Source organism: Cyclopterus lumpus, chromosome 25 (genome assembly GCF_009769545.1).
Source record: "Cyclopterus lumpus isolate fCycLum1 chromosome 25, fCycLum1.pri, whole genome shotgun sequence".
NCBI lineage: Eukaryota > Metazoa > Chordata > Actinopteri > Perciformes > Cyclopteridae > Cyclopterus > Cyclopterus lumpus.
Window position 1 is genome coordinate 2,886,828 of NC_046990.1, and position 11,162 is coordinate 2,897,989.

Consider the following 11,162-nt stretch of genomic DNA (forward strand, 5'->3'; position numbering starts at 1 on the left):
TGCTTTTAATCTGTGATGTTTGTTGTATTATTACGTGACATTGCTGTATTATTACGTGACATTTACAGTCCTGAATTAAGTCTTAAATAGCTGAATATTAGCTATGTGTTATGGCGACTTTAAGCCAGTCAAATAATTTTAATGTTAAAAACGTAGCATAAAAACAAGACATTTTATTTACACGCTGGTTCGGAGATAGCATTAACTTAGCTAACAGTTAGCTAGCGCTATCTAGCTTCCATGCAAACTTCACATAAACATAAGTACATTTAGTCTGTGCTTTCTCTCTTTCAGTTGTCAGGTTGTTGCTTGTTGAATATCACAATGAAAGGTATTAGAATAATGACAAAGTCACATGATTCATTTAACTATACTATACAAACCGCAGTTGGAATCACCTGAAATCATGTGTGGCAGAGATTTATGGAAGCCCTCCAGGCTGCTGCTTCCAGGCAGACATTTGTAATAGGGCACATCCACATAGTTGAGGGTTGTGGTACGCTAACCTACAATTGCTGGACAACAAATGTAAAGTAACTATCAACATTTTATGACATATTTTTAATTTTCAAAAGCCCAAACATTGTTTTAGAAGAGGGTAATTTGAACCATTTTAATTTACTCTGCTAACCTCTGCTCAGTACTGCTCTGGCCTGTCCTTCTGGGTGAGGTACTGGCTGTAGAGCTCCCACATCTCCTGAAAGGTGTGATGCTCAAACCCTCTCTGGCCGTAGATACACCTGTTGATGTTGGCCCCAAGGAGACTGGAGAATTGAAGCTCTCTGTGTACTCTGTGAGGTAGTCCTCCACCCACTGGTTCCCCACCTTTCCCTTTCTCTGTGGGTTTGGTCCCTCCAGTCTGTGCTCGTCTAGCATGCTGGAATCATAAACATCAACTTAGTACTTGTATCATTAATATCACTGCACTTGAGATAATGTGTGAAGTTTAATAATAAAACACTGATGATAGTTTTGTGGAAACAGATATACAGGTAATTTATTTTAAGCATGCCATATAAATTGTACTTACAATGCATGATGATAATGGTATTAATATAATATTGATAATATAACATGCGTACTACTTCATGTACCACATCGTTCGCCACAAGCCAGTGGAATGGTGCATTTCCATACTGGCCGAATGGATCCACCAGTGTTCCCAGACACAGCTGACGCGATGGAGAGGAGACACCCTCTGCTCGAAGGAGCTTCTCAGCGTGGGCCGAGGCCGAGGCCTGGTGGAGCAGCTCCTGTGGGGGTTTGGGGAAGACCCTTCTGTTCTCCTGTACTCACGGGCCTCTTTGGTCGCTATGATGACAGCCTGTTGACGATTCCCAGGGGCATCTGGGTTGACGATGCGTATTATGCGGGTCGCCATTTTCAAGTGCAACTAAAATACACTTGTCAAGTAACAACACAACAACAAAATAGTATTATTATTATATTAGGTATTGTTGTGTTATAATAATGAATTACTAATATAACAATGAAGGTCAGAGTACAATAGGCCATTGATATTCTCCAAAGGAGGAAGAGGAGGGGCAGGATGACAACTGTTAAACCCTGATTACAGCTCCTCAGAATAGAGATCTCTGGGGGAGAGTTATTATACTGTTATAACTCGTATATCATATCTAATAACCGACAAGAATGACTGATTCCACCCATATGTTATGAACCTTTCAGCTTTTCGGTATGTTTTATGTTTTTGATCATGGCAAAACATTCAAGTGGTCATGCCATCTCACCAGTAAGACTTCAGAAATATGGAACTCCTTTTATTCCATATTCTGTATACTCCGTCATATTCACGGCCTGGGAAGCAGTGCTGCCTTCCAGATAACATTGAGACAAAAAAACACGCTGACAGAAGTCATTGTAGCTCTTAAATTCTCTAGTCTTGGATAATATAGACGGGTAATATAAACACCAGATAACCGTTACCGAGTCAAGCATCAGGACTCCAACAGTATGTTCAGGGTTAACACAAAAAACAATGGATTTTGACAAATCATTTTCATTAGCGGTTAACGTTAAAACAAATTAGATCTATAATGTCAGAGGTTTTGCTGAGAGATGTCAACCGTTAACGAGCTGAAAACTGCCATCACCTGACCGGGTCCACACCACCAAGTGTTTGGATTTGAACAAGATTTAAGGGTTAACATAAGATGAGAAATGGATATTGACAGTAATTGCTCATTAGTGAGTATAACAAATAAATATATACTTTATAAGATATTTTATTGAGAGATGCTAACGTTAACACATGTCTGATTTTTCCAAACAATCAAAAGACAATTGGGCAATATAAACCGTGATTGTTATAAATAATTATAATGAATACATTAATTCAGTCTCACCAGAAATACTGTAAGGTCACAACAGGAGGTAGATTATCAACTCTAAATGCAGATATCTTCCTTCTTAATATTCATGTACTTGCAGTTGGACCTGTGATTGGTTGTATACAGTCAGTTCCTGCGATCTGATTGGGAGTCCATAGTCGAACTGACCAATCAAAACGCTTAACTGTCTACAGTCACTGTGGACTTCACTGTGGACTTTGCACTACTGGTAGCGTTGTTCATTCTCCAGACCAGTAGATGTCAGTAGCGCACCAGAAGTAAACAAAGAAAAAGGAAGCAGTTGTAATGTGAGAGAAGCAGAAAACACTGATTTAATTCCCACCACCACAAAGGATCCACATTTACCTTTTAGGAGGTAAGAGTTCTCTTCATCTTCATCTGAGGAGCTTCAATCAGGGTTGAGCAGTTCAGTGACCCACATCACAAGAGTGCAGATGAAGAGGTTCATGAAGTTTATCAAGGAGAAGGAGCAAGTGAGTGTTGATGAATCATTTGTTATGAAACATGAGCAGAATAGCATCTTATATTAAAAGTGTTCAAATTACAGTTTGTTGGCTTTTGGTGCGAACTTACAAACTGAAGCGACGGCAGGCGAGCACCAGGTCATCATCAGGTGATGATGCTGAACTGGGTACTGCAAACCAGGCTCTAGAAGGTCAGTGAGATACACAAGTAATAGACTTCAAACCTTTTAATGTAAAATATAATACAAAAATATGTTTGGGGTTAATTTCTTAAGAAGTGCTCAACTACCAAGAGTCTGCATGTATGGGCAAGACTAGCAACCAGTCCCAGGGTTCCCGACCCACAGAGGGGACCAAGCAGCAAAATCAGTCTTAGACCAGTAGTCCAGTGCTGGTTAACGTTGAACTGTTTATTTAGTCTGTGGTTCACGTCGGTGCTGAACTATGAGGAGGGGACCGATAATGGTCTGTTAAAAACTAAATAATCACTTTATCACATATTCCTCTTTGTGAAAAAAGGGGAAAGTGTGGAATACTGCTTTCCTCCAGTAACATCTATTGCACTTGGATGTGGATATTAAATTATTGTTGACACTTTATCAGGGGAGAGCGCGAACGCAGTCCCCCACTACCACAAATTATGCAGTCGAGATTCCCACATTTGAGGAATTCGCAGAGGTCAGCTCAGCCGGAGTGCAATGGCCAAGCCTCGCCCTGGGTGAACCACCTTCTTGATCATGGTGTCTCCCCTGCCAGGTAAGTATGAGTTGTACACATCCGAGGCCGGGGACTCTTTCACAGACATACCATGTTGACTGATGGTGCTGAACATATAGATATTACCAGAGAATACTGACTATAAAAGGTCTGATCACTTACAGGAATGTAATATGGAGGAAAGTTATGTGTAATAAGGTTGACAAAGATTATGTACACTTTACTTGAAAAATAGTGGTTACATTTCCCATCATGCATTGCTGTATTTCCATATCAAAAGCCAACCTAAAATCACCCCCTGTATCTATTTATCTCCAACTAAATAGTAACAGCTCAACAGAAAGTTCAGATGAGACCAATCTAAATCAAACTGCTGTTAAAAGTAGTTTGATCCACATTTTAAATTCAGAGGGAAGAATACAATCACGTGTTCCTGCTTCTCTCACATTACAACTGCTTCCTGTTTCTTAGTTTACTGCTGGTGCGCTACTGACATCTACTGGTCTGGAGTATGAACAACGCTGGTTGTTTAGCAAATATAAAGAATACAGTTCAACAGACTGAACATGATTACCTTCATGAAGGAAGGATTTATTGCAGGTCTGTTGTATTAGACTGCTTTAGGTTTAGAGAGGACGACTTGATGAATTGACAACTGGTTGAATATATACTGTATGTTTCTGTGTATAGCTAACAGCTAAATAATAATGATGATACATTCTAGATTACTTAACTAAAGTGCATGCCATACTATGAGCAATTCTATGGAGGAAAAGAGCAGTACTATGAAGCCTATCAACAGATTGGATGAATATGAGTAAAGAAATTATGTTTTACATTTTCCCACAAATGTGGAGAGAACTGTGAACTCAGTAATTTATTAAACCTTTGTCTCACTCACCGGTTCAACGCTCCATCAACGTACATAACATACTAGTTATATCATGTGAACATTACATTGTAACTCTGTACAACGATCCATTATAACTGAGGGAGCTCGTGGTAGTTTATAGATTAGTTTTAAACACATTTAGGGGGTGCACCGTTCCTGGAGGTACTGCAATACCAGGTCGATGCGTGGAGTGGACGGAGCAAGCCCCTATTCCATCTCCCTATTCCAAAAATCAATTTAATATATGGTCCCCGGGTAGGGGACGTATCAGATATTAAACTGATAAGAACAGATACTACACTTGATCTTAGCCAAAAGGCCGAGAAGCGATAACGTGACTCAGCCGTAGATGAGAAAGGCATTCTCCGCACAGTCAATCTCGCTGATGGGTCTGGAAACTAACGACTACTTTTTGGGTCGCCATATGAAACATGAACACTGTACAATAGTCATAATTCACCACTGGAGCTGTTTTGTTTGCGATATTTACATTAAACTTGTTTTCGCAGATTCCTCTTATCGGTTATTTCCGGACACGTGGTACGCTGTCGTCCAATAGGAAGTAGAAACACGATCTTTCCCGACTTTCAGACACGTTTGGATTCATATGATGTTTATAAAAGTATATTATTTCCTAAATGTCATGTCACGAATTTGTGAGGGTGAAAAATGTTTTGTAATTACGCTTCAAAACTCCCTGAACCACAACACTGGAGCTCTGTCTCTAGTGGAGAGCAGAGCTTACCGCACATTTCACCGTCTGCAGCAGCCTCACACAGTGAGCTGACAAACCCCAGCAATGAAGTCGTTCACTAGTTACTTGAGTTCCCAAACACGTCCCGTAATAGAAGATGCCAGCGGCTCAAATGTGTAATTTTCGCTTTCCATTAGGGTCTACAGAACTTTACAGTCCTGAATTATCTTGTAATCCGCTGAAATAGCAGAATAAGCGTGGAGTAAACAACCTCGACGTAAATACAATGCTGTTAAAATGTCGGAACAACGTCCGCGGTGTCCTTCGCAACAGCGCACGAAACTGCACCAAATTACATTTCAATAGACTGACATTCTCGCTCAACAATCTTCAATAGCTTCTCATGTAACCAGAGCAGTAGTTTGTTAGTTTAATACACTGAATTAACTTGTGTTATAATCCTGTGATAGGAACAAACATGGACGTGTTGTTGAGTACCGTTAACAGTTAACGTTAACCCTGGCCTTACTTCCATAATACGGTCATGGAGGTGAAGAACCGTTAACCTGCTGTTATAGCGGCTACACCAACGTTAAACTGAAGCTGGCATGACACCCTGACGAATATAAGTATTGACACGAACGTAGCATAAAAAGACATTTATTGACACGCTAGCTCGCAGCTAGCATTAACATAGCTAACCATCAGCTGGCACTATCAAAACACAGGAGCTGCAGCGAAACCTCTCTAAAGAGCCGAAAACTATTCATCTTCCTTATAATTGTTGTCTTAATAAAGCACGCTCTATTGTTTCTATAAGAAAGGTCTAGTTATTTAGTGAAAATTAACTTACTCAAGGTTGTCTTCACGAATGCTAATTGACGAGGTAACTTATTCCTGTTCAAACAGAAGCTGTGTGTCACGTGTGCTTGACCGTGTGCAAAATGATAGCTTTAGCCCAAACAGTTAGCGTTAGCTACCGTTAGCTACCTGGATGTTGTGATATTATATTCTGAATAAATGGAAAGTTAAAAGACAGTTTGCTTTCTTTCAAACCATTTCAGTCACCAGTTCAATATTTCACACACAAACTTTTTGTTCAGAATCCAATATAATATCTGTTCATATAGAAAAGGTTCTTACAAAATAAAATAATACATATATACACAATAGTATATCTACATACCTAATTCAGACCAGACAACGCTATGTGCAGAAGGAGCTCAACAGAGTGTATTTTCTTTTGAGAACCACAAGTTATTGTGTCCAATGCCATACATACTGTGTATAATATCCATATACTCTAAATGTGCTGCTCAACACAGAGTTGTCTTCGTTGGTGTCAATGGAACTTGTGTCGTAAAGTGAGGAGCTCGGGTCCATAGACCCATTCTGTAAACTTCCTGGACAGCGACCTTGTCTCCTCATCCACAAACTCCTGGTGTAACATGTGCCTGAACAGCTGGCCAATGAGAGATCAGAGAGGAGATAATTATCTTATGTGACAATACAAGAATCTTCATGGACAAATGATCAGATCATGGGCCCTTGGGCAGAGACATGTAAAGGGCTCTCACCCCTATAAGAACAGGAGCTACAGATTCAAAGAGGCACCTTTTTGATCATTTTGCATGTTTTTGTTTTGAGTCACTTTGTAAACGCGTTGCATCTCTTTGGTTGTTTTGCATCTCTTTGTCGCATTTTCTTTATTTTTTACATCTCGGTTTGGTCATAGATAGATAGATGATAGATAGATAGATACCGTATTTTCCGCACTATAAGGCCCGCTTAAAAGCCTTTGATTTTCTCAAAAAACGACAGTGCGCCTTATAATCCGGACTGCCTTATATATGGATTAATTCTGGTTGTGCTTACTAACCTCGAAGCGATTTTGTGTGGTACACGGCGCTCTGTCAAAATGTTTTAGTACTACTTTGGTAAACTACAAAGCCGCACCGCTTGCAGCATTACGGCTACCGTAGTCAGGAGCGTCGCAGAGTAATACATACTGTGCTTCGCCATAATATTACAGTGTGTGTGTCTAAGGACCCCATAATGCCACCTGTCAAGAGACACGCTTAAGACGCGGACTTCAAACTCAAGGCTATCAGTCACGCAGTAGAACATGGGAATAGAGCAGCTGCGAGAGAATTCAACATTAATGAATCAATGGTACGGAAGTGGAGAAAGCAAGGAGATAATAATAATAATAATAATAATAATAATACATTTAGTTATATAGCACCTTTAAAAACAGGGTTTACAAAGTGCTCTACATAGAAGCAAGGTACAAACATAACATCAATACAAGTAAACATTTCAGAAAATACATGAGACAAAGGAGACAATGCCATATAGGCTCTGTGGATGCAACGGGGCCGACGAAGGAGTCCGAGCGCCCCGAAGGCCGAGACGAACGGAGGAGCAGGGAAGGCGTTGAGCCCGAGGAGCTGCGAGGTGGAACACTGCAGAACCATGCCAGCCGGGGAGGATGCAATCGCCAACCACGGACCGGACCACCGGAGCACCAGGACCGCTAAGAGGCGACCAGCTTCAGAGCAACAGCACGGAGCAGGGAGTTATTGTGAATACGCTCATTAACGTTATTGTGAACACGTTTAATAAAGTTTGACTGACTGACTGTTTTGTTTTCGCTTAATGCGCCTTATAGTCGGGTGCGCTTTATATATGAAAAAAGAACGAAAATAGACCATTCATTGACAGTGCGCCTTATAATCCAGTGCGCCCTATAGTGCGGAAAATACGGTATATACTTTATTCATCCCCAGGGGGAAATTTGTTTGTAGCAGCAGCAAGCATATTACATCTCCGTGGTAGTTTTTCTGCTCTTTAAGTTGTGTCACTGTTTATGGTCATTGTTTCTCTTTGTGATCTCTTTGAGAATCTTTTAGGTATTTCTGCTTCTATTTGTGGTCCCATTATGTCTCTTTGTGATTTCCCAATACAAAATGTTAGCAGTTGTTTCAAACAGGTTTGACTCAGAGACCCCTAACCTGTTGGGCCGGAACCCAGTAGACTCATTCAGTATTCAGACCATGATCTTCTTCTCATTACTTCCACACATATAGCAGGTTTTCCACAATCATTTGAAAACAATCCCAAAAGACCAGACCAGAGAAATGTGATCCGATGCAGAGATCAAAGTTACTTCAAGTGACTTAATTTTGTGTAGATTTAGGCAATCCACTTAGACAAAAGCAGTAGTGTTTCTGAGCACCAGAGACCTAAATATATAGGGGTTAAAATGATTTACTGAAACTGATGTTTCCAACGTGTCAAAGTCCCAATGATCTTGTTAGTGTCCCATTTTCGTGAACACAATATCTCAAGAATTTCTTCATTATGTGCCCAAATGTCGACTTGGATTCCAAGATAAACTGATTAAAAATTGTTGATCTAAATTCGCTGTGACCTCACAAAACACGTTTTGTTTTTTTACCATAAGTCAAGAAAGAAAATACTATGACAATTTCACACAAATGTCTAATAGGATAACATTATGACATTTTGGTGAATCATGAATTCAAACCGCATCTTGAATAACCAAGGCCGTAATTAGTTGTTAGTATTTTGGGTGTCATACCGTTATTACAGAGTACAGATGACAGGAAATGAGACAGGAAGAGAAGGGACAAGAAACAAAGTTCTCCACCAGACTCTCACTAGGAACATTTTGATGGTTTTATTAAACTTCCTTACCATGTTTATCCCTGTAAATGTAGGGGTAAATAAATATAATCATAGACTTTTTGATCAATAATAATAATAATACATTTTATTTGTATAGCGCTTTACAAGGTATTCAAGACCCTTTACATGGTAAAAACAAACAATATAAAGCAACAATAACTATGGCATTCATGGCATCTTGTATACACCAAATTCAGTTCAGAGCTGCATTTCACGCGTGTAACATGGGATCGTATATATTTCATTTCTTGGGTGATTTATTAGTAATTCATTCATTAAAGACCGAATTATGGCGTGGCTTAAAAGAAAAGATTTCAGTTCTGTCAACGCACAATAAATGATTAATCGAGGAACAGGTCTCCAAATGATTACAGACAATTTCACACTTTTTGTGTTTGTGGCAGATAAGCAGCTGGTTATCCTCAAGCAGATTTATTATACATGTTTTGGCCGTGTCCTAAACTTGGAGCTTTCTGGTGCTATGTTTTTAATATTTTAACTATAGTTTTAGGGATCGAGGTACAACCGGGCCCCCTTATGGCAATCTTTGGAATCCCAGCTAAACCCATTCTATATAGTACCAAAGACATGGATATTATTGGCTTTACCACTCTTCTGATAGGTTGTAGAATACTTCTTGCTTGGAAGTCTCCAAGTTCACCATCTCAAGTCTGCCTGGCTTAAGAATGTGATGTTTTTCTTGAGTCTTGAAAAAATTAAATATGCACTTAGAGGCTGTAATCAAAACTTTACAGCCTCATTTCTTATTTTCAAGATCTGTCAGTGTTGCCTACTGAATTTGACGCGTCTGGTAAATCTGTATGTATGTACCTGGTCCTCTGTCCTTATCTGTCTGACTAACTGTAACTTAACCTAATTACTCAACTTTAGTTGTACAATACTGTACAACACAAACTATGTAAAAGAACGTGATATAATTTTATTTTTTTGACTGTTATTATCTTTAGTTATTTCCTTACTTTTATTTTTTTATTTTCTGTTTTACTTTCCTATTTTCTTCTCCACAATTGTAAATTGACTAACGCATACAAAAAAAATGAAAATACTGTTCATTATCATCAATAAAGTATCTATTAAAAAAAAATAGATAAGCAGCTCCAATTTCACAAAGAGTTGTATCCATGGGAGCATTGTTCAAAAACTTTAAAATGTCACCAACTTATCAAAAGTATATGCTTAAAATAAAAGACAATCCATTCCACAGGTTTCCAGTGTTGTATGTGCTATTTAAAGGTATTAGAAACATGAAGAAAGTCTTTACAATGAAGCAAAAGGACACTTTTTTATACATTGAGTTATGTTGTGTAACATCACAGATACTACTGTAAATGATCAATACATGTCATTGAAGCAATACAAATTAAAAAGTCGAAATTACAAATACAAAGTCTTTCTTTGAGAAATGACTTTTCATTTTGAAGATACAAGTAGAGATAAATGTTGTAACATGAACAGGATCCTTGTCATGTCTGCAAAGAGGAATAGGTTTTTTGGCAGAAAGTTTGCAGTTGCAGTATTTTTGTTAATGGTGTTCATTCAGGGCCAGCTAATAGACAGTAAAGGCCGATGTTAGGGGCTGAGAAAAAGAGTAATACAAACGCTCCTTAAAAGCTATCATGGCATTTCAGCCAATGTTGGTTGTGCCTGCATGTTTCCCACACATTATCGATTTATGGTAATACAGATAGGCTGATTATAACTTGAATACGAAGATGAATACCTCCAAATATTATGCTTAAAGAATGAAAAGTTTCTTACTTTGACATATGTAATCATTATATCAATAGTTCTGTTAATTTGTCTCTAATTGCTTCAGGTTTTGTATAGTATTTAAAACTTGCAACATGTATGTCATTAGCATAGATGCTATTAACATTATCACAAACATGACTGCTTAGTAGCCCAATAATAATCAGCTGTCGGGATGAGTTGTGGCTCACACAGTTATATGTCACATTATTCCTATTTCATTACACATGTGGGCACTAACTAGTTTGATGTACATTTTCTTCCTTTCATCAAAGTTGTCCTTTATTTGTAATTTTAGGCCATCTGTTCCCAATATCACCACACCTGCACTTATGAAGCTAGCAGACACTCCCCCATGCATTCAAAGCAGCACTAACAATAATGTATTCACTACAAATAATATATAATAAAAACAATGTGTTTCTCTTTCTTTGACTTACTGCTGTTGTAAAAATGTAGTTTTCTGGGCTATGATAAAGAAATCAAGCAGCTTGCATCGTTAAATAAAACCACAAGTCCCAGCGGCAGCCTGAGCATGGCAT

The 11,162-nt window shown here is 38.7% G+C and overlaps 1 protein-coding gene and 2 non-coding genes across 3 annotated transcripts; all 3 read right to left on the minus strand.

Annotated features, from left to right (window-relative positions):
- Positions 1 to 263: 263 nt before the first annotated feature.
- On the minus strand, positions 264 to 4,331 carry LOC117728123. Its single transcript, XM_034528862.1, has 5 exons — positions 2,718 to 4,331; positions 1,095 to 1,403; positions 632 to 877; positions 408 to 515; positions 264 to 348 (listed from the first exon to the last, which is right to left on the minus strand). The coding sequence occupies exons 2-4, from the start codon at positions 1,379 to 1,381 to the stop codon at positions 422 to 424; spliced, it is 627 nt and encodes a 208-aa protein (XP_034384753.1). The 5' UTR covers positions 1,382 to 1,403; positions 2,718 to 4,331; the 3' UTR covers positions 264 to 348; positions 408 to 421.
- Positions 3,437 to 3,600, minus strand: LOC117728357. Its single transcript, XR_004609127.1, has one exon. It is a non-coding gene; the product is annotated as a U1 spliceosomal RNA (small nuclear RNA).
- A 254-nt stretch (positions 4,332 to 4,585) lies between the features above and the next one.
- LOC117728369 lies at positions 4,586 to 4,776 on the minus strand. Its single transcript, XR_004609138.1, has one exon. It is a non-coding gene; the product is annotated as a U2 spliceosomal RNA (small nuclear RNA).
- Between the last annotated feature and the right edge of the window lie 6,386 nt (positions 4,777 to 11,162).

Excerpts from the sequence above, each read along its gene's own strand:
- LOC117728123 (XM_034528862.1), bottom strand. The coding sequence starts at position 1,381 with ATGGCGACCCGCATAATACGCATCGTCAACCCAGATGCCCCTGGGAAT. Across the intron at positions 878-1,094 it reads GGCTTGTGGCGAACGATGTG|CATGCTAGACGAGCACAGAC; the intron begins GTACATGAAGTA and ends TTATGATTCCAG. Across the intron at positions 516-631 it reads CAGAGCAGTACTGAGCAGAG|CAATTGTAGGTTAGCGTACC; the intron begins GTTAGCAGAGTA and ends TTTGTTGTCCAG.